The 27501-nt window shown below is 34.9% G+C and overlaps 1 protein-coding gene across 9 annotated transcripts in view; it reads left to right on the top strand.

Moving 5' to 3' along the window:
• The window catches only part of fhod3b (formin homology 2 domain containing 3b), a 339130-nt gene that overhangs the window by 48928 nt on the left and 262701 nt on the right, over nt 1-27501 (top strand). For all 9 annotated transcript variants that reach the window (XR_015511250.1, XM_087286868.1, XM_087286867.1 and 6 more), the window contains exon 3: nt 10325-10389. Coding sequence is in view for 8 of the 9 variants with exons in the window: in XM_087286868.1 (XP_087142994.1) it covers nt 10325-10389 (65 nt within the window). In the remaining variant the exon portion in view is untranslated. The remainder of the gene's footprint in view (nt 1-10324; nt 10390-27501) is intronic.

The raw sequence follows: 27501 nt of genomic DNA, 5'->3' as shown, positions 1-27501 counted from the left end.
GTATGTTAAGCGCAAAGATTTGTTTCAAAACTATTTCTAAATTCAGTTGTAATTTCCAGCAAATGAATAAATGAACAGTATTAACGAAGTGTGTTCAAAAACCAGTTATATCCAAAAACACATGCTGTGCCCCATTTGATCTAAAACCTGACAGGTGGACAAATCTAAGCTTGTTTTTAATAAAACAAATATAAATATGGATATAATAAATAATACTAATAATAAAAACATTATACAAAAGCAATTTGAATGTACTTAAAAAGCCTCCTGAGATGAAGAAAGTATGAAGGCAGTGGTTTTTAAATTCATGTTGGCTAGAAATTATTATGTTTTGTAATATTTTAATCATTTATATTTATATCCTAAATGTATTCTTATTATCCCATATATATCCTTAATATTTAAATTTTTCATATGTAAAGATATTTCCTGAGCGTTGTTTAAATAATCATGGCACTAATAGATTACGCTGTTACTATAATGTCACTGTTAATAGATTACGCTGTTACTAAAATGTCAAGTTTATGAACAGAGTTTGCAAAAATCCCACAAAACCATAAAATAAAGACAGAAAAAATTATACATTGATGCAAGAATGCAACTTGTGTTACCAAAGCGTCAACCTTATAATCTCATGCTGACCCTCAATCCCTGACATGACCCTAAAAGATAACTGTTGACATCAACACATAAATGTGTCTAAAATCTTACTTTCTTAAAATGTGGATATCTCTCCTATTCCTCCCCTTTCCCTCTCTTTTGGTTTCTGTGTTCTTCTATATTTTTCTTGAAATATATATATATTTTTTTTTCCTGGCCGATGTGCTGGAGGAGCTGTCGTCGGACTCGGTTAGCCTCTGGCACTGGAGAAACGCCTAGCTCCTTTAATGGGAACGCTTCAAATATTTGTGCGGATTACATGGATAGAGGGGTAGGAGGCCACTCGGCTGGACCACTGGATTTTTCCCTTAGTGCTAAAATAAATGGCAAGCAGAGGAGCTGTGGTCGAAAGTGTGGAAACACTGAGGTGTCATGTGTGTGTGTTTCTATGATCTCTCACTTTAGAGAATCTAATGAATAGATTGACAGGTCAAACTACTTTATTTATTTATTTATTACAACATTAGCATACTAAGACTGACTGTTTCTGGAAACCTGTTTGGAAACAACAGTTTGTTTGGTAACTCGTATTTTAAGGTGTCTTTGTTACAGGGTAACTGTTCATTTAGAATTAGAATGTTAAAATAAAAGTGTAAACCAATATTTGTTTGCAATTTCTTTTTGTTTCACAAAATGAGGTGGCATCATTTTTTCTGAATATGTAGTTTAGTTTTAGTAAATTTAGTTTTACAGCTACGTATACAGAACATGCAAAAAAAAAATTGAAATTGAAATACAGTGCAATGTGTTTTGCAGTACCAATATAATTTTTGATTAAAGAGCTAATTGACCCAAAAACGTAAATTCTGTCATTATTACTCAAACTCAAAAAAAGTTGTTTGAAAACCTAGCCAATAAAGGGAACATTTTTATTCAACTGGCCTGTTTGTTTCAACATAGGCTCATTGAAAATGCATATTTGAAAACAGGTTTGACTCATCAGTTTAAACCAGGGGTTCTCAACTGGTGGGCCGCAGCCCACTAGTGGGCTTCAGCGATCCTGCAGGAGGGCCGCGAGATAGTTTGAAATTAACTTAAATATTGTACTATAATTATTTGATTTCATTATTAAATATGTCGGCATAAAATGATAGTAGTAATGGCATTTCCCATTTTCTGTGATTGAACAGGCTAATTCGGACTGTGCAAAAACAGCCTGTCTGTTAATTAAAAGACATAACTATGGTAGCTTAAATTTCCAATCACTGCACGTCAACTAGGACTACGCTCTTTGTTGTATAAAGCAAACAGTCACGCAAAAGGTAACGACAATTAAAGTTATAATAACCAGCTCGCGTATGCCTCACGTCTGCAACTAGTACTTTATCGCACAAGTCCGTTGATTCACAAACTGTGTGTACTCTATTTGTGTGAACACTTTAAAATATCATCAAAGTCAGGGCTGGAGCAAGCTGAACTGGCGCTCTAGGCAAAGGACAATCACGCCACCCTCAACCCAAAAGTGAAAAAGAAAGTAACCGGTTTGCGATCGCCTACTAATGCTTTGAATAGAAAAAACATCAAAACTCTTTTATTGAATTTTTTGAACAAAGGGCAAATGGTCAAACCAGATTGAATTCATTATGCTAAAATGACATCACCCAAACAAGAAATCATCTAAAGGGATTAAAAAATTGTCAAAGTCAACTGCTTTTCTATAGGAGACTTGTAAAGTGATTTCTTTAAGTCAATAATTGCAATTATAAGATAATAGTATTTTTTATTATTAAAATAATTAGTAAAATAAGTAAAAATTTGTAAATAATTATAAAAATAATTTAATATGTGTTTCATTTTTGCATTGAAAATTCTGGTCAATAAATGAACCAGATGCTTGGAAACAGTCATTTCTTGCTTATTTGCTGAGTCATATCAGTTCCAGGAGGCCCTGCATAGTCTGCTGTTAATTGCACTATAGGCATATAGTTGTTTTTGAACAGGGTCCAAGTATGCAGGGCAAGGAGGTAAATGCTACCTGTTGACAATGGGTCTTGTCTCTGTAATTTTCTCCCTCTCAATTTTTCTCTCACTTTCTCGTCTTTATGAGACTTCATAGTGTGATATTCTGTAAATAGGTTGGTAGTGAGGAGTCAAATAAAGTTTGTTAAAGTGCGCCTGGCATGACTCCACAGACCCAGGAGAGACTGCAAGGGGCCCAGATTAGAGTTTATAAGGTGTTTGGGAGTACATAAAGAGTACAATACTGTGCAAGCTCATTGCGGAGGTTTGATTCTGTTTTAAAATTTAACTGTTTTAATACAGATAAGCTTTATGATAGAATGTTTAGGGTTTGTACTGATTGACTGGCTTTGTTTGTTGACTGATTTGCCGAAATCTGCAGCTCTGTCTCTACTTGATCTCTCTGACAAAGACTTTTGATTAACACTATGTAGGATTTAAAGCATTAGTTCATACATAAATGAAAATTCTGTTAGTTATTACTCACCAAGGCATCACGATGGCACAATAGGTAGCACAATCCCCTCACAGCAAAAAGGTCGCTGGTTTAAGCTCTGGTTGGGTCTTTTGGCATTTCTATGTGGAGTTATCGTTTTCTCCCTGTGTTGGTGTAGGTTTGCTTTTGGTGCTCCAGTTTCCCCCCACATATCAAAGACATGCTCTATAGGTGAATTGAATAATCTAAATTAGCTGTGGTGTGTGTGTGAATGCAGGAGTAAATGGGTGTTTCCTAGTGTGTTGGGTTGTGGCTGTGAAGGGCATGCGCTGTGTCAAACATGCTGGATGAGTTGGTCAGTCATTCTGCTGTGGCGACAGCTGAATAATAAAGGGACAAAGCCGAAAAGAAAATGAATGTAAGCATGAATTACTCAGCGTGTGCTCACACATATGCGACATGGATGCTTGATTCCAGCATCAAACTAAAACTGAAACCAACTTGACCAAAGTGGCAAGATTGTACAGCTTTCCATGGACAATAAAGGCATGAACATAAGGACGATTGAGCACACAACCTGAGTCTGCCTGAGACTGCATGTTCAATAAGAGGACTTGACAAAAGACAAAAACGTACATGACAAGACGAGAGCAGTTCCTGGACTCTGTCACTGAAACAAGAATAAACCACATTGAAGTGGCAAAGCCCTGATTCTAGCGACACTGAAATGGGAAACATCCAACAAGGAACAAAACAGGACAGACAAGAAACACCACATGACAAAACAAAGAGGCAACATTAACAGAAAACAAAAGACAGAAAATGGAAGAGACAAGATACCAGGAGATGAGGGATGAAGGAAAGCCAAGCCAAACCAAGTATCCTAAACAAGGGAGGGAAGAGATGGAAGGGTCAGTAGTTTCAGTGATTCTGGCTGACTGGAAAGTCAGGGCTGCAGAGACAGAATGGGTGGTTCCTGCAGATCTAGAGTAGCTGGTGGCCAAGGTGGAGCTGGAAGAAACAGGAGGGACACAGTGGGGAGAAGCAGTAGGGGTAATCCAGGAAGGACCAGATAGGACCGACAGGGCATGAGGGTTGACGGGTAGACAAGGTATGACACTTGACAGTAACAGGCAGGGAAGGAAACTTGACAGTGTGCTCCAACACTGGGGGACACTGTAGGGCTGGAGCAATACTGGCTGGCAGTCTGGTGCTGGTGCCAACACAATTATGCATTTTGGGGCTGGAGGCAACCCTGGGGGACGCTCTGGGCCTGGAGGTGTCACTGATTTGCCTTAACAAGAAAGACATACTCCTCCACTCCCAATAAGTTATTGCCTCTAGCTTACCCAGTTCTAGTTTAATGGCTCATCCAGTGCAGCTAGAAAGAAATTGATGGGGGTGGACTCAGTAAACACAAGCCCCTGGACCACCTCAAGGAGACCTTGTCCATACACTCTAAAAAGGCGGTAGTTCTGATGGTCTTGATGGTCCAGGGGTTGGTCTTGGGCATCCTCTGGCTGAGAGAGAGCTGGATGTAGAAATAAGCCAGTTTTTAAGGCTGAGTCCTATTAGGGGTCAGTTCAGTGTTGTGTGTAAGGAGGAGATGATGATTAAATTGCAAAAAAAATTACAAAAATAAATAAATAAATAAAAATAAGAATCAAATCAAAAAAATTGTGGAAGCACTTAAAAATCTCAATTGAATCAGGACATCTAAACTGATACAGTATGCTCTGGTTTCTTGTAGCAAGGTTGGAAAATAAATTGATAAACAACTAATTTTCAAATTAAAATGATCCTGATATCAACATGTTTTTGAAGTGTTTTTGAATCTTCTTTCAGTCTGATAGTGTTTTATTTGTCTTCTTAAGTAACACAGCACTGCAGTGAAGGCCTCTTCTCTGCTTATGAAATTGTAAAGTCAGTATAATTTGTCTTGGATAAGCATAATGAGCCTGTCTGTGTCTTTCACTGGTGTTACGTGGCCAGAGCTGGAGACACTTTCTCTGCTTGGCCCCAAAGTGCTCTTAGGTTACAGGGGCTATACTGTTTCACAGAGCTGGGCACGTTTGTCTGGGCAACTTAAATCACTGGGCCGTGAGCTGTGGAAAAAGCTGAGTCATTCAACTGCAGATCTTCTCTTCAGCGGCCCTGGACAGCAATGCAGGATGATACTCACTACATCGGCCGTACCTTATGTGCAGGACCATCCTCAGCCATGTAGACGCTTGGCAGACGCCCACATGCAGAAATTCTCACAGTGTCGAGCCAAGACGTAAAGCCAAGACACACAGCTTCACCCTCAAAATCCTGTATTGCTCCAGAAATACAAAAGCTTGATTTCTATGGGTCTCTCATGCATATTCTTAGACTCGCTGTTTAATTTGATAATGAGCATGTAGGGCGTTGTGGCGTAAGGTTATGGTTAGTAGCCGGGCTAAGGTTACCAGTGAGGAAAGCACAAGTTCATTACGAAATAGATAGTGTTACTCATTAACTTCAATGACAAGACCATTAAGTTGCTTGGTGTTGTCGGGTTGTTTTAGCAAAAGGAGTGCTGACAGATGCTTTCTGTTGTTTTTATGTGTCTCTGGCTCAGTGCACCTATTTTATATAGCAAACAAACAAACTTTATTAAATAAATAACATCAAGAAGGAGGCATGGTGGTTCAGTGGTTAGCACTGTGGCCTTACAGCAGGAAAGTTCGAGTCCCAGCTGGGCCAGTTAGCATCGTTTGCATGTTCTCCCTTACTTGGTGTGGGTTTCCCCCACAGTCCAAAAATAAGTGAATTGGATAAGCTAAATTGGCCAAAGTGTGTGTTTGTGTGTGTGTGTGTGTGCGTGTGTGAATATGAGAATGTATGGGTGTTTCCCAGTACTGGGTGACTTCTGATAGTAACATATTAAAATAAAGGGACAAAGGAAAAAAAGAAATTAATAATATAAAAAAAATAATAATAAAAAAATAAAAATAAGTAGAAGCATCCCCTTCATTGGCACGTCAAATCCGATTGATCGCATCAAATTCACTTCAGAACAGACGTGGATTCGCGTGATGGGCAGGGCTTCTGTCTGCTAGGTGACTGTAGCTTTGTTACTAAATAGCTAACATGGATTTTATTGAGAAAATAACTTTTTATGTGCTTTTTTGAAGGCTGAAAAACAGCGTTGATACGTTTGGAGCAGTGTCCACTAAATCCTTTCAGAGGTGCACCCAGTGTTTAAACACAAACTTAATGAAAGCATTCATCTGTGCTTCTGACTGAGCCAAGCAAAGTTTGATGTACTGTTGTCGGTGTGTGCAGGAGGATTTTCCCCCGGGACACCAACAACAGGCGCTAAATCGATTTGGTAGTGTAGGGCGAATGTATGGTAAAGTTCAGATTTTTGAACTCGAGCGATTTGCCTGAAGCATGCGTTAAGCGCGTCAATTCGCGTCATTCGTGCTGCGCCATTCACGCGTATCGCACCACAGGATGTCTATTCGCACGTTTGCATTGACTTAACATGTAAGTCATGTTTTGATACGTTTATTTTGAGTTAAATATATATATATATATATATATATATATATATATATATATATATATATATATATATATATATATATATAATATAATAAATAGTATTATATTTATTATGATATAAAAAAATAATATTAATCATATTATACATATGTTTTTTTTTTCAAATTATAAGTTTTATTATTATTATTCAGAAAATGACATCTGGTTAAAACAACAATGATGTGGTTTGTTTTGAATTCACAACTGGTTTGTTCTACTAAATATTGATTTCTTAAGTCTTTCAGTCTAAAAATTTATCTAACCATGTTTTTTTTTTCTTTTATTTTGACCAATTGTCATTACAATACATATTAATCATTGTATTAAAAAAACTGCTCTAGATTAAAATGTTTAATCTGGCAGTAAACATCTTTTTTTCTGGCATTTTTAAAAAAATGAATCTAATCATTTGCTATTTTTTTTCTGGCTTGAGCAATACATAATAACTCTGCATGTTCAGTCATTTCAGTCTTTTTTAATTGTGTATCAAGTCATTTTAAAAACTCCCAGTAGGTATTCCCTACCAGAGATACCCCAATCTGTGGCATATTGCCAATCGGACCATCAAACTTTTATTGTGTAATTTGCAGAATGCTTCATTTGTTTACAGGTCTCAATGCTGCGGTACTCGCTTCTGGAAACAAATCTGTAGTATCATATGGCTTACGGAAGTGGAGTAAACATATCTTTTCTCCAAATCTCCAGGAGCATCTGTTTTGTCTGCACTTTATACTGTGCTGCTTCTTGTCCACTCTGTAATGTTTATCTCACTGGTAAATGGAGGCTTCAACCCACATGCGTGTTACTATAGAGTGGTTTGCGAATGGGGCCTGCGACTTGTTCTAAATCATCCATCCATCTCTCCTCCAACTCAAACGCAGCTGCATTTCATTCCATTGTGTGTTTACTTCCAGTTATTCATGAGACAGACAGTTGCTCTGTTCATCAGGCCTGATAATCTATGGAAGAGAGGGTGTTGGGTCTGTGCCCGCGCTCGTCTGTCACTCATTATGTGGATGTGGTGACCTACATGTCATCTCCTCCGCCAACCTCTGCGGTTGGGGTCAGGGAAGTCCGGACGCTGTCTGACCCCTTCTCTACAAACAGGACTCTCTTCACCCCTCTCGGTTCATCAAGTTTCTTCTAGTCAGTTGAAGGAAGTCATATGGGGTCGTGACTATCTTGCAACAAATACAGTGCTCTGCATAATTGAGTACACGCCATTTTGAAAAAGAATATTTTTTATAAATTTTTCGGTGAATATAGGCTATGTATTTTAATGCATTTAAACAAAACAGATATATTAAACAGATATATGTATAAAAATAATATTTAGTCACCAAACATATTTAGAAATTAAAAAATAATGCAATTAAATTCAATGCTAAATATTGCAAGTGTCATTGCTAAATATTGCAATGACAACCTACAAAATTTCAACTAATTTTTTTTGCTTCTCTTGATTTTTCCTCTTTTTCCTCTTTTTAAGATTTAAAAAAAAATGTTTTTCTTTAACATACAAAATTTGGGTGTACTAGATTTTGGGCAGTTATCGTAAGTTATTTGTAGATAAGCTCCAGATTTGGCTTCAGTACTGACTAATGTATATGCACAAAAATTATATTGTATAGCTTCCTATTAAAATATGATTTAAAAGATAGATTTGTGAAGGGTGTATTTATGCTGAGCACTGTAGCTTTAGACTCCGTGTCATCATGCAAGTGTATTTTAAAATGATCTCTTTTTAATAACTACATGAACATATGCTTTTACTAACACTTAAAGGGATAGTTGACCAAATACTAAACATTTCCTCACCATTTACAACCACTCAATTGGTTATGAACCAAACCATTAATTTAACTCTTTTGTTGAACACAAAACAACATTTTTTTGTCCAGATTGATGGAGTGAAATCTGGTAAAGAAGGGAGTAACCCGTAAAAAATTTGTATACTGTAACTCGTAATTTTTACATTCTATCTTGTTCTTTGACTATTTTATTTCAAACTCCCAGGAGACCCAGAAGTTCTGTAACTTAGTGAGGACATGCGCTAGGGCTTCCCTTAATATACCTAAAACATGGATTGCCATAAAAACCTTTTTAATGGTGAGGAAAAGTTCTTAATTTAAATTTCTTAATTTTCAAAATATCTTGTCAATGGAGGGGAAATAGTTAGTTTATAAATAACAAAATACAAAAATACTTTCAAAATTAAGTTCTATAACCTAAAGCTATGAATTGTTCTGTAGTTTTGTGTAATTTGATCAGCTTTTACAGTACAATGTAAAAAAGGCAGCTGTGGTTGCCAGAATTGTACTGTTAGAAACTTACAGCAAACTAACAGATTTGAATAAATTATTAATATAAACATATTTTTAAAATACTGACGTATATTCATTGTACTTTTGTTACACTGACAAAAACACATTAAAAAGCAGGTGATTAGAAAATATGATGTCACCTCACTGTCGCCACTGTTGCCATAAAGCATAAAGGTTGAGCCTTTATGTGTGTGTGTGTGTGTGTGTGTGTGTGTGTGTGTGTGTATGTATATATATATATATATATATATATATATATATATATATATATATATATATATATATATATATATATATATTTCCAGTGAAAGCTTTATGTGACTATATACTATTATACTAAATATTCAGTTACATAGCCTTAAGTATCCATTTGGTTGTTAAAACTTAAAGGGAGACAAAAGACAGTTTAAACCCAGGCGCCGTCATTAGCGACATTTCATTGAAAATACTGGGGTAAAATAAATTTTCATATTTTAAAGATATGCCACTTAAAAATATAGTTTAATGCAGAGCTTCTTGTTTGGTCTGATACCCACTTTAAATTGTATCAACAGCCAGGTAGTAAAGATTGCTGTTTTTTAAAGAAAGCAGATCTTAAACGTGGCGGTTTTGTATAGGATAACAATTAACCGGAAGCCATAAGGCTGGCAGACTGTACTTAAAAGCCTGTGTTCAAATAACCCATACTGGGAAAATAAATTCATGAAAAAAAAAATCAAACAGTTCAGTTTTATGGTTAGCTCACCTGACCTAAGTTTAAAAGCAGATGCAACACTGTATCGGTATTGATGTAAACAGAAGTGCTGTGGAACATTTAGTTTTACTTCAAGTTTAAATAAATAAGGCCGGTTGCTTTATGTTGTGTTAAAATGCTCTGCTATATATGGAGTTCCAAAGAAACATTTGGGGGAAGGTTGTTTATTTAATCATTTATCATGACTCAGGGCTATTTTTATATTATTATTTATTTTTATTCACTTTTCACTGAACTTTAATGGTATTTTATTTATTAATTTTTATTTTTAAAAACAAGGCAAAGCAAGAAGCCTTTTTTCTTGATCAAAATAGAAAAAAAAAAATTAAGTAAAAAGCAAACAAATTGCATTCCTGTTTTTTTGTTTGTTTGTTTTTTAGCGAAGCAAAATGCTTTTTTTTGTTAGTTTTGCTTTGCTATGTGATGAAAGAAAAAACAAAATAATGTAAAACAAATCGAAGTAAAATGGATTTTGTTTTGTGCCGTTTTTTTATGTTACTTATGCATGGATGTTGTCAACAAAAACCAAACCATATTAGCATTTGTCAACACAGTTCTTTTAACCCAGCTTATTTATATTAGACTTTCAGTCTGATGTTTGTTTTTATGTTTGTTCCTCAGGAGAGGAAAGAAGCACAGTATTGTACTTAGAACACAGCTGTCTGTCAGAGTCCATGCCTGCATAGGTAAGTAACAAGATGCTTTTTTCCCTTTCCAATAAATTCAAAATGGTGAGAAAAAAAGTACTCAATCTTCACCCTTTTCGATGTTTGGCCTAGTCAGTAAATTTAGGCTGTATCAGATTGTTTAGGAATTACTTTCTCATTTGTTGCTTGTTGAATGACAGATGTGTAAATTATATGTAGCGAGGCCCTTGCTTGATTTTTACTGTGTGGTAAAGTTTTCCTGTTGCTAATAGGCCCTCACGCCGCAATGTTTATGATCTTGTTTAAATATGTTCCATGCTTGATTTCTCAATCAATAAAAAAACAGCTGATGCAGCAACTTTATATGAATGCCAGCACAGTGCTTCACACACGCACACTTATTTGCAGCACATAATGTCAAACATATAAGAGTTTAAAACAGTTTAAAATTGAATTCTGTTCAAATGTTTGCACTTACATGATCTTGTTACTGTAGTTACTGTTTATTTCTTGGCAGTCTCATTGTTTATCTCATGTCCCTAAACGCTGTTGACAGAATCAGGCTTCATTACCTCCATAAGCCTTATCCCAGATTAGCATCTGTGTCATTGTGTGGAAGCAGGACGGCTACGGTTATCTCTGTATCGCGAAGGATTAAGTGTCACAGACAGCACCCTCAAAACACATTAAAACCTTTTTCTGGAAGTGTAGTATGCGTGTAACTCACTTCAGGGGTTTATGTTACCTTAGTGGCTCATAGTCTCAAACAAAACACCCACCAGCTCTGTATAGACGGAGGGGACAGGAACATGAGGTTTGAAAGTTGGGTTTTACAAGTTACAAGGCTGCTGCAATAGACGGCTGGGTTTCCATTTATGCACCTTTTTGCCAAGTTGTGATAGCCAGTGTTGATGGGATGTTTCCATTTACCATTTTTTTTTACTTTTTTATAAGCAAAATGTTTATGAATTTTAACTAGAAACCGTGGTCACACTTTATATTGGTGGTCTGTTTGTTTAATTAAGTTACATTGCATGCACATGCCAATTAATTCTCATTAGATTATAAGTAGACTGTTAGGTTGGGGTTAGTTTAAGTTGATGTACTCGTAAAGTTTCTTAGTTAAATATGTTAAAGGAGCAGTATCAACAGATATTAAGCAGACTCAAATGGACCATCAAAATAAAGTGTTACCAAAACCCTAAATCGTTTTTCCAAAAAAATAAAATAAAATAAATGAATAAATAAATAAATAAAAATAAAGAGGTTAAAATCAGTATGTTATTTACTATTTGAATTGAAATTTGTATTTTTAAACATTGTGTGATTTTATTGGTCATCTTTAAGTATAAAGAATAATAAGAAAACAAAAAAGATGATCATTATGGTTTTATTAAACATGAATTTGCAGAATTTTCTATGCTTTGAGAAAAAAAGGTAATGAACATAAATGACCATAAAAGTAAATACTAACAAAAAATAAATAATAATAATAAAAAAATGTTTCAATATATATGTGAAGTGCAAATTTTACCTTAATAAGCTTAAAATACTGTTTTAAGTTTAAATATTTAAAATATTTTATTAGAATTAGTCAGTCAGTTACTATGACAATACTTGTATTTTTTCTTTTTCTTTCTTGTTATTTATATTTTAAGCAGCATGGCTTTAATTTAGTACTTTAGTTCTCTCATAAATTTCACTTTGAAGTTGCATTTTGATAGTTTCAGAAATATCATTGCATACTATTTAGGAGATATCCTGGAGTCAACCTGTATAACAGGGCTGCATGAAAAATATGACATTAAGTTGTTTTTTTCTGCAATAAATATTGCGATATGACTAATTTCACCAGATGACCTAAATAGCACTATTTGGTAAGAATTGTAGTACACAAGTTTAATAATCAAATGTAAATTAGCACTACATATAGGGCTGTGTGATTTGGGGAAAACATTTAATTGCAATTAATTAGCGATTTAATTTTGTAATCAAGATTCAGCTCAATAATCTGTTAGTTGTGGGAACAATTCTGTGACAGCTCTTACAAATGTTTTTGTTCTGTGTCTGTGATGTTGAAACCAAAATATTCCAATATTAACGAAGCAGTTTTTCTTTGATATTTATATATATATATATATATATATATATATATATATATATATATATATATATATATATATATATATATATATATATATATATATATATATATATATATATATATATATTTTTTTTTTATTATTATTATTTTTTTTGTCTATTAATGCTTCTGAAGCGGTAGACGACATCATCCCATTTGTCAACGCTTTCCTGTTTGTTTTCTTTTTTTTTGTGGGCGTTTCGTATAGTTTGGTTGTGCAATTCTGATTGGGCAGAACGAAACTGTGCTCACGTAATTGGCTAATAGGACTATCACACACAAACAACAGTCATGCATTTGCTCTGGGCGGGGGAAATGAAATAATACAGATATATATTTCATATCGCTGCCTCTTGCATTAAACTAATCGTAATCGTAACTAAACTAATCGTTTCAAATTGTATTGCGAGCCCTAACTACATAGCATCTTCATTGTATGAATAATTAAATAAAATTATTTTATTAAAATTTCAAATGGTACAATTCCCTGTACCTAACTGCTTTAAACTCATACAACTCATCCTAAGCTCATACGGTCACAAGCCTTAAAAACATGTAAATGAAAAACATTTGCTCCTTTACAGTAAAAATCTCCAATGATTCCATGTTCTGATCTGTGGCTCCTGGTCAAAAATAATCTCAAATCAACATTTCAGATCATGCGTTGTGATATACACAATATCGATGCTAAAACGATATATTGTGCAGCCCTACTGCATAAGGACTTTTCCTGTTGAAATTTGGCAGTTCTTGAGTGAAATAATCAACAGTGTGCACCAGACTTTGTGCCGACAGTCAAATGTCTAAGTGATTCACTACCGTTGTCTACAGCAACTGGTAGTCGGTGTTTAAGACAAGTGTGTGTCTGCAGTGAGCAGTATAAACTTAGTGGTGTGTTGCTTCAGCCAAGCACACGTGGCTTGTATGCTTTTTCTCTTTCCAGACTGCAGGGGAAAATATAACCGTGAGCCTGCAAAAGTCATTAAGCTCAGAACTGTCAGATTTTAATTTGTAAGTTTCGCAAAAGTGTTATTTAAGGGTACCCAGAACAAAAATTGCCTCATGACAGAAGAGTAGTTATCTGTCACAGTCAACTAAAGAGTTGATTCCAGGCCTGCAGGCTAATATCTGAGAGCAGAGGCACCAGTGTTCACAGATGCTGTACGTGATATTAATAATATAAAGAATTGTCTTTTAGAAATGCAGATATGGCAGATGTAAATCGATTTAAAAAAATCTCAACAAAAATCTAATTATACATGTAAATCATTAAAAACACTTATAGCCTCACTACCATGGTAAAAGGTTGCCAAACTATATGGTTTTGTATGAAATACCATATATATATATATATATATATATATATATATATACATACATACATATATATTAAAGACATTGTGTATAAAGGTAAATTCACAACAACGGATATGTCTTAATAATAATGCATGGTGAAATTATATGCATTGCTCCTTGGATACATGCAACATGTCTAGCTTAATATTGAAATAAAATTTGATATTAAAATTACACATTTCTTCCGTAGCACTATAGTTCCTGCGTGCTGCAGTAAATCCATGATAAATGTTGTCGATTTGTGGGTTGAAAAGGATCGTCAAGGCATAATGTTTCTCCTGTTGTCCTTGTCAGAGCTGTTGAGAATGTCAGCACTTTCATCTGGATTTCAATTAGATTAAATCACTGAGACATTTGTGGTTTGTATCTGAGAACATTTTGCTGAAGTCCAGTGTTTCTCCACAGATCTCACAACACTGTTTAGTAGTCGCATGATTAAGATCGATGACCAAGTAAACACATTGCTTCAAACTCAAAATGAGCTTCAAACAAGTGCTTTAAACAACAGAAACAACAGGCTTTATCAGTTAGGAAAATTGGTATTTCCAATATTGTGACCTCTAATAAAATCTACTCAGACCAGCCACAAAATTTCACAAAGCACATTTATTTAGTTACAGTCAGGACTCCTTGATACTATTTGCAGATTCTGCATGATTAATCAGTAAAGATTGCAATTTCGATTTAAACAGTCACAGAATCTTATATCCTAAATGGCAATGATTAGTATGATCACAGTGGGCATTTCACAAGTTCACAAATATTATAAATAGAGAAAAAATTATGCATATTTAGTATGCTGTCCATGGAGAGGGCACTAAAATTAAAAACGCCTGTACCCGAAGTCCCCCACCCTCCTTCAGCCACCAAGGACAGTGATATATGCTAAGCTCTTCCTAGCTATCATTCATTACACTTCCCAAATCTCATACCTATCCGGGTCACAGCACCAGTTTTGTGAGCTCTCTTTATTCTGCTCTTCTCTGTTTTAACTCATTTCCTGGGAGTAATAGGTTTTCAGATTTGCTAAGCATGCACAGATGTAGAGAGGATGCAGAACCCCTTGTGCTTTCCACATGTTTAAATGTGATGAACAACCTCATAAACAACAATAAAGGACATGCAACTGATCCTTCGCTTGCTTTGTGGCATGTGGCTGTTTTTCACAAGAAGATGACAGTCTTTGTTTGAGTTTGGGTCGACCATGGTTCATTTTTGTGTACCATCATTGTATTATTGCGATATCGTTTATCAGTTGTGTATTTTTAAATGTCACTTCCTGTGTTGTCTTTCCTCTTGTAGCACTAGCAAGTGACATTTGTTTGTAAACTAATAGTGTTCTGCAGAGAGTCTGGATTCTTTTGGTACATAATGTGCTTGGTATCCTTATGAATGGGTCCCAAAGTGACGTATGATGGTTTTACAATTTTGGTACCGTCATTGCAATCTCAGTGCAATTCATAACTTTTTTTAATCAGTGGCTAAATGGTAAATTTTTTTTTTGATCTCATTTTTACATTTGGCACGATTTGCTCATCCCACTATGATGAGTAAAGTTAGGGGGTATGACTTTTTACAAATTAGCTGCTTTTCAGACAATATGTAAAATAGTTATGTTTTATTGTGAGATTGGGCTGGTACCTTTGACAGTTTAAACATAAATAAAATATACCTAATTAAAAAAAAAAAAACATACCTAATTCAACTGAACCCCTCAGTGGAAATGGGCCATAGTTCTAATTAAATATAAATAATTATATAGTTTATATAGGAAAATTGTGGTTTCTATTTTAAATAAAGAATCCTGATTGTCATTTCATTTGGATCATGCAGCTTTGCTGCGTGCTTGACGGATTGCAAAACAGTTTGGAAGCTCCGAAGCTCTTCTGCTAGGGGTATTTAAGTCCAAAAATAAAGTTGTTGAAATCCCTGGCAAGGCCTGAGAATGTGTTGAAAGAGATTTTACTCAGACACCTGCGTTTGAGTCGTTTTCCCTTTTGTTGGAAGCATTTCTCTCGCAATTTGCGAACCGTGAAAGAGGGCAGCAGCTTAGCACAAGTACCTGTAGTAGCAAACCCTTCCGAGAAGCTTCGGCTATCAACAGCTCCAAATGTTTGCTTGAAAACATGCTGTTGATTTATTTCTTGATAACATACTTTGAGTGACTATGTTGTTTGTCTCTGCAGAATCAATGTACCGTATCTACTGTATGATTTGAACCCGTATGGAAACAGCAGATTGATAAGAGAACCACTATGCTCCGCAGATGTTGCTTTGCCTTTCTACAGCTTGTTGAATATTTTCCTGCCATTCTATCCTCTGTCCCGGGACCTGTCCTACACCACGCTGCATTCTTTGTAGCAATGATGGGATCGCTTTTCTGACCAGCTGTGTGCGTGTGTGATTGAAGGCCTATGTGGGTCAGAGGTGGGACCTGTGGGTGGGAGGTGAGGGCTGGGTAAGATTCTCTCTCAATCCCTAAGCGGATGACCTGAGATGACAGCTGCTTGTTTTCAGGATTAAATGGTCTCTAGGTTTTTTGTGTTAATGAAAGAGTGGGACAGATATAGCAGAAATGCTTGATGTCACACAAAAAAACTTTTAAAAAAATTTAAAGGCGGTATTTATGATGACTTTGTTACTGTTACTGTTAGTATAATTGATACATATACTTGATCACATAATTGTATTTTCAAAAAAAATTCATTTGAACAGTTATTTTATTTCAGTTACTAAGTCAACATTCAGAGGCTTTGTAGTATGATGATCCATGTTTGTAGCAATGATACAAAATCCATGTTGCAATGGAATGATTTTATATATTTTAAACCTAATTCAGTTCAATCATCTTAATTGTTTTAATCAACATTAACCAATGGGTCATATTGATTCAGTTACATACAATAAACATGGGACATGGTTTACAGTAAAGACAGTAAAGATAGTCTTTAGTAATGAACGTTACATTAGGTTTAATACTGTGAAATATCTTTAATTGGCTTTGTACTGTTACATGATCAAAAGTTGTTATCATTATAGTAAACAGTTGAATTTAGGAAAAATAAAAAATAGAAAAAACAGTAAATAAATAAATAAAATGACAAAAACTATTAAAGAGCTCCTATTATGCATTAAAAAAGTCATATTTTGGTTTTGGGGTTTTGCCAACAACAGTCTGATATGCATTCAAGGTCAAAAAACAATTTTATTGTCTTATAATATGCATTTATTTTTACCCAATTGTCCCAACGGCTCCCATATGATTTGTTCAGCTATTTATTTGTTCCCAAACTTCTCCTTAGCGCAATCTGTGCTGATTGGTCTGATGGCCCAGTCTATTGCGATTGGTTGACTGCTTTTAGTGTGAGACAGAGAGAAAGACTCACCACAGCTTATCAACAATTTTAAAGTAATCAGAGTGCAGAGTGTATGTGTGGACCTAATGCAGGAGTGAATTAAAGCAATACAGTTTAACACCAACATATTACTCTATTCTTAACCATGATGACACATTTAGTATTAATCCACACAGCGGCAAAAGCTGAACTATTTTAAAACCTGATCACCGCATGTTTGGCGGAAAAGCTGACGTGGACTTAGCAACAACAAACAGCAGTAGATCAGGAGCTCACAAACACATTTAAATCTGTAAACAAAGCGGCACGTCACATTTTCAACATGGTTTACAAAACACAACTAAATGCAAACGACCTTTAACAAATCTTGTGTTGTAAGCATGTACTGTAGATTGCTGAAGCACTTAGAAAAATATGGAAAAGAGCACAAGGCTGGGGCTATAATGCTGAGGTATTTTTTGCAAAAATAAACTTCAACCTCTGACTTCACATGTCTTCATGACATGATTCAGCCAGGATCTGCTATAGTGTTTGTCGTCTTCTTTTTCTTCCTACAGTGTTTGTGGGTGGGACCGGGAGTTCCATTTTTTTCGGGTCTGCGCATGTAACAAATGGGCTAGGCTTGAGTTGCTGACACGGCTAAAGATTCATTACCTAGATGATTCATTTGAACCACTCGACTCTTTTATAGATTAAACAATAGTATTAAACATGGCACACTTTCAGATTTAAGGCCTAGCTGGATATTTCACTTCACTCTGAGCTGCGGTACACATTGCATGGAATGTCATTTTCAAAAACCCTTAATAGTGGCTCTTTAAGTAAAAGAGAACCTGAAAGTAAGATAATAATAATAATAATAATAATAATAATAATAAACCCTTATTTATTTTATTTATTATTTATTGCTAAAAAACATCTTTATGCATTAATTCAACATCTTCCTTTTTATGTAATATGCATAAATATTTATTTATTCCTTTTTAATTTTTGACATCTGGAATCAACCTTTAGTACTTTATGTCTGTATTCTAATTGCAAGGCAACTGGCTACAGGCACTTTTTTTAAAAAGTAAGAACTTTTAAAAAATTAAAAGTATTTAATAGCATTTCTTCTGATAAATAGCGAAAACTAAATGTAATAAATAGAAAGACTACACTAACCATGATTCTGTACAAGCAATTCCACAAATCAAATAGGCACAGCTACAAAAAAAAATTGCTCAAACTATTTTTGTTTACCCCTATTCACTACCACGCAGTAAAAAAATTCTGTAATTACAAATTAAACTTCCTCTGTTGGTAAAATAAAAAAAAGTTAAAGTTTTTTGTCATTCATGGGGTTTCTCTCATTAAAGTGATTAAGGAACATATTCTTGTTCCTTTGGGTTTTTTAATGATTTCCAATTGATTCCAAATTCTTGATCTCTAGAAATGTATGTAGGTCTGCGTTTTCAGAATGAGCCTATTTTGAAAAAATACCCAAAACCAACACAAATGAACAGTGTGTGTCCTACATTTATTTGTATAGAGAGATGCATGTGCTTCCCATGGACATTACCCGTCAGCAATAGCTTCAGTGATGTTTCTGTGATTGCACATTTGGGCTATTTTAGCTCTAGTTTGATGAAAGGAATGAATTGAAAACCACTGTGCTGCCTCTGTTCATAGCAGGACTCTACACAGCACACCGCTATAAATCAAGCCACCAGAGTGAGCTGTCAACAGGCCTGATGACAAAAAAGCCATGAGAACTATTCTCCTGCACTTGTCTGGCCTCATTAGTGAAATCTGTTGCACTTGTGCATTTAAGCCTGATTTATATTTTCCATGTCCATACTGACCATTCCATTAAATGACAGAAGTTGTTGGCTGCTGGTGTGCCCAGTATGGTTTCTATGGCCTCTGTGTTTTGACTGTCTGTCATTATTATTATTACTGGAAGTTACATGTGTCAACAGTGGAAGCATGAGTCTAATAGCTTCTAGACAAGGGTTTTCAAAGTTTTTAATGGCAAGTACAAACTAATTTGATGTATTTCCCTTATGATAGATCTTTTCCTAATGGAAAGGTAACGTTATCATTTATAAAAAAGTAACATTGAGTGAGAAATGTGTGATATTATAAGGACAACAACATGAGTTATTTCCTAAAAAAAAAACTGAATTTTATCATTTTAATTAAATAATTGTAATGGTAAAATCTTATAATGTGTCGATTTACATAAAATGAAAATTAGTTACTTTTTGTCTCCCATAATTTCTTTAGAGTTGCATGTGCATACACACACAAACGCACACAAGCAAGCATACACACATACATGCTCACTTGTACAACTCGATGTGGACTTTTCATATCATAGACGTTATGATTTTTATACTATACAAACTGTATTTTATCCTTCTAACATCTTAATCAAATGCTCACAGTAAACGTCATGTGGACCAAAGAGAGTAAATGTCCCTACATGGTCAACATTTACTAGTATTGCTATAATTAAATATAAACATATGTACTATGTACTGTAAGTAATACAAGGCATAAACTTGTGGTAAGCATCTAAATCAAAGGGTTGTGTTTTTTACCTATTTAACTTATTTTTAAAATGATCTTGCTAATAATAGTGTAATTTGTGCAGAAATCTACATTACCCATGATGCTTTATGCAATCAAAACAGGAGTGGGGTTTAGATTATTGCATTATTGCATATATATATATATATATATATATATATATATATATATATATATATATATATATATATATATATATATATATATATATATATATATATATATACTGTATATATGTGTGTGTGTGTGTATAAGGGGTGTCAAGATTAATTGTTTCTTCGGTGCACTGCAATGTAGATGACAATTCGGTATCGATTCAGTAATCGTCATTTATCTCATATGTGCTACAGTATGACGTGGTAGAATATTAGGGAAGTAAGCACGAGGGAAGTAAGCACGAGTAGTTAAAATGCAGAAAAGGTGTTTGCTGGACAGAAGCCCCTATTTCACTGCTATGGAGAAAATGAAAGTAAACTCCATTTCTCTCTGTCTCTCTCACTCTCTCACTATGACTCGTTTGATCTGCTGGCGTGATTTTTCCTCTCCTCTCTGCTGTTACAGCGATACTAGACACGAGCGAGTCTGCCGAGCGAGTTTTCTTCACAGCATCTATCATGGATCAGCTTTGATCGCCATGTCTATTTAGCACTGTGACTTATCGGTGAACAGCGCCTGCATGTTATATCACAGCTCTTTCTGTTGAGTGTGTGACCAATCATAGGCCATTAACAACTCACTCTACAATGCTCAAAAGGCAAGCGGAATAATATTTATGTTTTTTTATTTGCGTTAAATGATCAGGTTGTTCTGTGCCTGTTCTTGAGTTATGTTTGATGCAGAGTATTTTCATTGAGCAGGTAAACTTAAAGGTACAGTTCATATGTCTGACTGCTTGTAATTAAAGGACAATATTTTATTATTACCTCACAACAAGAAGGTCGCTGCTTTGAACCCCGGCTGGGTCAGTTGGCTTTTCTGTGTGGAGTTATATATATTGTGCCATAATGCATTTTACAAAAGCACTAACTTATGGTTATGGTCTTGAATATCTCATTAAATTCATGGAATAATTAGGAGAAGTAGAGAAAAAAAAAATATTAATTTGCTTTTTGGCTTCTGACATGATGGAAATATGTTTCTGGCAACCATTTTTACTCTTCTTGGAAGCTGATCTCGTTGAAAAAGGTGTCCAGGGTGGATGATCTTCCAATTATTAATTACATAACAGTCATACATTGTTAATACACTCATCACATCCATAAAAAGAATATCTGGCCACATAACTGCCTTTGCAGCTTGACAGCCTGGCATTTGTGACTCCATTCCAAATGTTTATTTTGAATTTTTTTTATTGTGTCTCATTTTAACTGAAGAATCGTGACACTGATACTTTTGGATCAGGGGAAATATGGATACTGACTGGAATTTTTCCTGCAGACTACGCCATGGTGGAATGAACACAACTGTAAAGGCTGTCTTTGTAATTAATAAAATATGAAGCTAGAGTGACAGTCTGTGTCTTGGTTATCCATTAGTGATGATTTGACTTTCTGCCTGTTGTACCTCCATAGGGAATTCACTAAAATGAAATACACACACACACAGCAACAACAGTGTTTGTTAGAACATGCTGTGCACATATTTTAGCACCTGGTTTAGCAGAATTATGCATATAATTAGTTAATTTGATTGAATTTTCATGGATACAAATTGCTTATATTTTGATAGACTGTGACGATTATTTTAAATAAAATTCATTTGAATGTTTTTTCAGTATTATTTTTTCAGGATGGCTGCACTAAGTTAAGAATACAAGTAAGTGTTACAAGTTACAATGTAAGTAAGTGGCTGATTAATTGAGAAGAACATAGTAAATATTCTAGTCAGCTAAACACTGTGCATCTTGCATGAATTAACCACAATGTCTTTTTTAATAGTTAATAAACATTAGTGTGTATTCTACAAGCCCTAAATACCACATAAATGTCTGAAACCAAAAATAAATGTTATTATTTTGATGTTCAAAATTGGATGTTTGTTGGATGTTTTGGATGTTCTCCCTGTGTTCGCATGGCTTTTGTTGAAATATTTAATCAATTCAATGAGTGTTCAATAAAAAAGGTCAGGAGAAATTTTCCTGCAATGTCAAAAGTCTTAGTAATTTATTGCATACAAATAATTAACTCGATTCACAAAATTCTGGTATCCTCAATGCAATGCAAAAGTTACATCCAGGAGGTGCGCAACAGTTTTCATTTCCTGACTTCAACTTATATAGGCAGCTGATATTATGAGGTGGAGTTTAGTGAAATTTGACACTTGTCAATCATTCTCCAGTCCTCCATTGGTCACACTCATACATACGTCCTCTTTTCTACATATTCTCTGCACAACATTAAAAGCCTAAGCCTTTTTCAACTGCACATATTCTGTGTTCAGTTTTTAACACATTTCTGCAGACAGGAAGTTTAGCTGCAGAGCTCAAATTAATATTAGGCAATCAGGCGTTGGCATTTCTATAGCTTCATCTGCAAAAATGCTTCATTTGTATGCAAAGCAAATCACACTCAACAGAAGTTCAGTTAATTCCTTTTTCCAAACACTTTCCTCCGGTTTTCCCCATAGTCCAAAGACATGCGGTGTAGGTGAATTGAATAAACGAAATAAGCCATAGTATATGTGTGTGAATGAGTGTGTATGGATGTTTCCCAGTAATAGGTTGCAGCTGGAAGGGCATCCGCTGTGTATAACATATGCTGGATAAGTTGGCGGTTCATTCTGCTGTGGCGACCCCTGATCTATAAAGGGACTAAGCCAAAAGAAAATGTATGAATGAATGTTTGAAAACACGGATAAATCATTTTATGTCAAGCACCACACATCTCTCTCTCTCTGGCTCAGTGCCAGCCATTGGGGGTAAGCAGATTTGAATTAAGCAGCAGATGAGTATTAAGATTAATGCTAATTCAATCCTTGATTTATCAATAATGACCCTAATTTAAGCAGATAAGAGGTGTAGATAAAGTGTAAAAGTGGCTAACAGTGCTAAACAGTGCTACTTCAGCAACTTTAGCATCTGGCTGAACTAGATTATGGGTGGTGAGCACTGAAATACTTCACAGGAAAGTGTCTTAGTGCTATCAAAAAAAGTTTCTTTTTCTCTGTTTTTCTCGTGCATTTGTCTACCTTTTCTTCAAATTGCAACCATGTGATCGTCCAAATTTAAACGGGACTTCCTGACTGCGGTGGCGTAAAGGTCCAAGTGTTAAACATCAGAGAAAGCTGCGTATAAATAATCTGTTTATTCATAAACATGAATGATGAGTCTTTTAGGCCCTTATATGTAATGTCTGTCATTTAGTGCATCTGCGGAGAACCTCAGCGGTCCATGGCAGTGAGATTTAGCAGTGTGGTAATGTACACAACATAGCTCATGGTTGCTGCAGCAGTCGTGAAAAGCACCAATCACCATCAGATGGCTAATTTTCAGAGCCCAGAAACCCCCGCGCTGCCTGCGAGTAAACCGTGGCTTTCCGACAGGGCATAATCCAGATGCCTTAATCATAGTCATTTACTCGCACAAACATTTGGCTGCGGAGGAGATGCTTGTTGGGCTGATGGAAAGCTTGAGCTCTGGTGCTTTTTGACTTTTTTTTTCTGACAGATGAGCTAATGTTTTATAAAGGTTTAGAGGGTCGGTGTAGATCTTGACGCTGATTTGCTATAATCAACATGTCTGGGAGTTGTGGCCGTATAATGTGAAAACAAGGCCAGACTCCTGATTAAACTCAAGCATGCCAACGTGTGGTCCCAATAAAACCCACTCTCCATTTATTACCATTAGCCCTGACTGCAAATAAAAGCATAATGAATTTTCAAACATGTGAAATAAATCTGAAATAATGGTCTCGCTGAGGGTTCTGGAGGCATTAGTAATGAGCAGAACCCTAAACAGGCCTGATTGTGAGGTGACTTGGGCAGCAAGGTTTTTACCAGTGAACTCTCCCCATTCCCCACCCAAGAGTAATATTTAAAAAGCGCATTGTGGTTATGGCCAAATTAAAGACATACAAGTTAATGGAGGTTGGAACTGTTTACTTGGTTTTGTGAGTTTCCGGATATAATTACTAAATTATGTCTGGTTTGTATAAGGTACAGAATTATGGTTGGTAAGTTGGTAAGTGCTTTATTGGGAGGCAAATGTGTAATGTATTGCTTGATACAGTGCTTGAGCTCATTTGTGCTGTTTAATAGCACTTTTTTTCTTCTACCTCAATATTTTCAGACATAAAAACATGAAAAGATATGAAAAAGCACATTTACAATTTTTAAGTTATAAACTGAGCCGAAATTATTTATACCAGTAATTTTATTACCAGTTTAAACACACCTCTTTTCTATTTAAGCTTTTTCTAATTTATCAATTTATGTGTGACTGTTATTAAATACAGTGATTATATTTTAGAAATCATATTTGTGTTTCTTTTGTTTATTGGCTTGCTTTGACATTTTTTGCTTTGTGCCATCTTTTTGATTGTGTTTATCCTGGGCTGTAATGTTTTGTGTTTAATATTGCTTTGGTTTGTGCCATTTGCTCTTTGCTTGCTTCTATGGTTTTTGCTTTGTGCCATTTTTTTGTTTGTTTTCACCTGTGCAGTGCCTTTTGTTTTGTTTTTATTACATTTTGTTGTGTATTTTTGTTTATTTTTTCCTGTTATGTATTGTTTTGTGCAGCTTCCTTTGTTTTTTTGTTTAGTTTTTCTTTTTCTGCCGTTTGCTCTTCGATTTTAGTTATGCTTACTTTTACAATTTTTTTTGTGCTGTGGCATTTTTTTTGGTTTTCATTTGTGCAGTGTATATATATATATATATATATATATATATATATATATATATATATATATATATATATATTTTTTTTTTTTTTTTTTTTTAGTTTTGTTATTTCTTTAGTGAATCAAAATCTTAATTGACAAAGTGCAGACAGCAAATTCAACCAAATGGTACATGCTATAAATGGCCACACATCTATTTCGTGAACTCCTCTTTGTGTACATATTGAAACATTGAGAACTAGTTATCAGTGCTTACGTCTTGCCTACAGTTACATTTATTACACAGATTGAGATAATTTAAACTCTTTTTTGCACTGTTTTTGCATGTCCTCATATGGCTACTAGTCTGAACATCTTTCTCACCGAGGTCAGACGGTCAAGAAATGACCCTGGAACATCAGAAGTAATGCCAATGCGTAGCAGCTTAAACCTACCCCTGACAAGCTCTTAGATATTTTTGTCTGTTATGGAAACAGCAGCTTTCACTTGATCCGTTTAGATTTACAGTGTGCTTTGAGCTGTGATGTATGATCCTTTAAAATTTTACATGATTAATTTGTCACTTTTGGCTTTTTTGTGCTTTGAAAGACTGCGTGTGAGGAGACTTTCAGAGTTGTAAATTTTCGATAATTCCTACTGCCCTTCCAAGCAGTAAACAATGTTAGAGCTTAAAAAAAGCAGGGCCTAAACTGAGTTCACCACTCTTGAGCCAGTCATTGCGCTAACTGCTTTTTAATTATGGTTCATTTCTCTGGATAGTTTTCCTTTACTATTTTCATTTTCAATTTGTCATTCCAGAATTGTCATAAAAACGTGGCTATGTTGAGTCTTGAGTCTGCAGAATCTGTCTTCGAGTGTAAATTTTCCAGAGCTCAGACCTTATTAGTCTAAGCACTCAAGCAAGTCCAGCTCTCCGACCTCTAATGTTTTTTACTTGTATTGAAACAACATGTTATTCCATATCTTTCCCAGAGTCCTCCTCACAATGATGTGCAAATATAAAGTTATGAACTTGCAGATAGCTGTCCACGGTTTCAAATCAGCAGGAAACAGTAGTCGCCATGGACAGCTGTCTCCTGGAGCCATAATCAGTGATATAAATTCTGTAGTAATGTTTCCTCCAGCCAGATGTTGAGCGTGAGCTCCGAACAGATAATGAAAGACATTCATACTCAATCTTATACTAATTATTTTTTTATCGCAGTCAGATTTGCATCTTTGGCATTGTCAAGAACTCAAAAGTTAGGATAGGCACGTAAAGTAAATACAGAAGCCTCATAACAGTGGAATCCTGTGTTCTGAAAGCCTGTGTCACAAAAAAAGTATTTACATCCAACAGCTGATGAAGTCAACTCTGACCCAACTCTGAACTCCCACTGTACGAACATGAATGAATTGTTTCACTAATTGAAGTAATTTACAAGTAAGTACACATACGTCTTTAAAGAACGCATTATCCATGAGCTATTGTTTATTGCTAACTGCTATCTGATAAACATCTTTAAAAGAGCCGATTTTAAATTATGAACCAGGGAAACATCTGCTGAATATCATTCTAGCAACTGACAGAGAACTTTATTGCAAATGAGAAAATGCTCTAAAAATTACGTATTCCAGATGTAAACACACCGGGTAGACATCTGGGTGCAGTGCATGTGGGATTAGGGTTGTAAATACAGTATATATAATATATTTTTCATTGAAATGGATGGACGGCGTGACATAAGTATATGTGTGTGGGAGTGCACAGAATATACACTGAGTTGTGCTCTCCTCTTGTGTTTGATATTTCAACAGTAACCCACATGTATTATTCAATCCCCGTCCTTCCTTTAAAAATGTAAAAAGCCCACACTCATTATGGCTACTTAGCCAACCAATTACAGAGTTGTGCTATGCGTTGCTGCAAGTGGTATTTGCACTTTTTGAGAGGTGCGAGTCAGCGTTGGCATCAGCCACAAGAGGGCTGCGCCAAACCGGTTTCCCCCACAGTCCAAAATCATGCGGTACAGGTGAATTGGGTGGACTAAACTGTCTGCAGTGTTTGAGTGTGAATGAGTGTGAATGGATGTTTCCCAGATATGGGTTGCAGCTGAAGGGCAGCCACTGCGTAAAACATTTGCTGGGTAAGTTGGCGGTTCATTCTGCTGTGGCGACCCCAGATTAATAAAGGGACTAAGCCGAAAAGAAAATGACTGATTAAATGAATAATGACAATAAATAATATTTTATTAGATATTTTTCAAGACACTTCTATAGAGCCTAATGTAACTTTTAAAGGCTTAACTATAATTAGGTTAACTAGGCAATTAGGTTAGGGCAATTAGGCAAATTATTGTATAACAATGGTTTGCTCTGTAGACTATCAAAAAGATATATAGCATAAAGGGGCTAATAATTTTGACCTTATTTTTATTTTTATTTTATTTATTTATTTTTTATTAAAAACTGCTTTTATTCTAGCCGAAGTAAAACAAATAAGACCTTATAATAATTCTAATAATTCTGACTTCAACTGCATATATATATATATATATATATATATATATATATATATATATATATATATATATATATATATATATATATATATATATATATATACATTTTGTGAAAATAACTTTTTCTGTGAACTTTTTTTTTATTTTACAAAGAGAGGTGTTAATATTGTGATGTTGTGATATATTATCCATAAATATTAGAACATAGATTTTTGCTTGGAGACCCTTTTAATGACAAAATTGTACAAAAATACAAAATTGAGCATTCTTTCTGTAAATTATTTGTGTAATCGTTTTGCTTTCACCATAAAAAAGTCTTTTTTTTTGTAATTTAATTACATTTTGTTATTATCTGAATTGAACAAACTTTATAAGATTTTCAAACT

This window comes from Danio rerio, chromosome 16 (genome assembly GCF_052040795.2).
Source record: "Danio rerio strain M-AB ecotype USA chromosome 16, GRCz13ab, whole genome shotgun sequence".
Taxonomy (NCBI): domain Eukaryota; kingdom Metazoa; phylum Chordata; class Actinopteri; order Cypriniformes; family Danionidae; genus Danio; species Danio rerio.
Note: the sequence above shows the minus strand (reverse complement) of the source record. Positions and strands in the feature narration are given on the sequence as shown.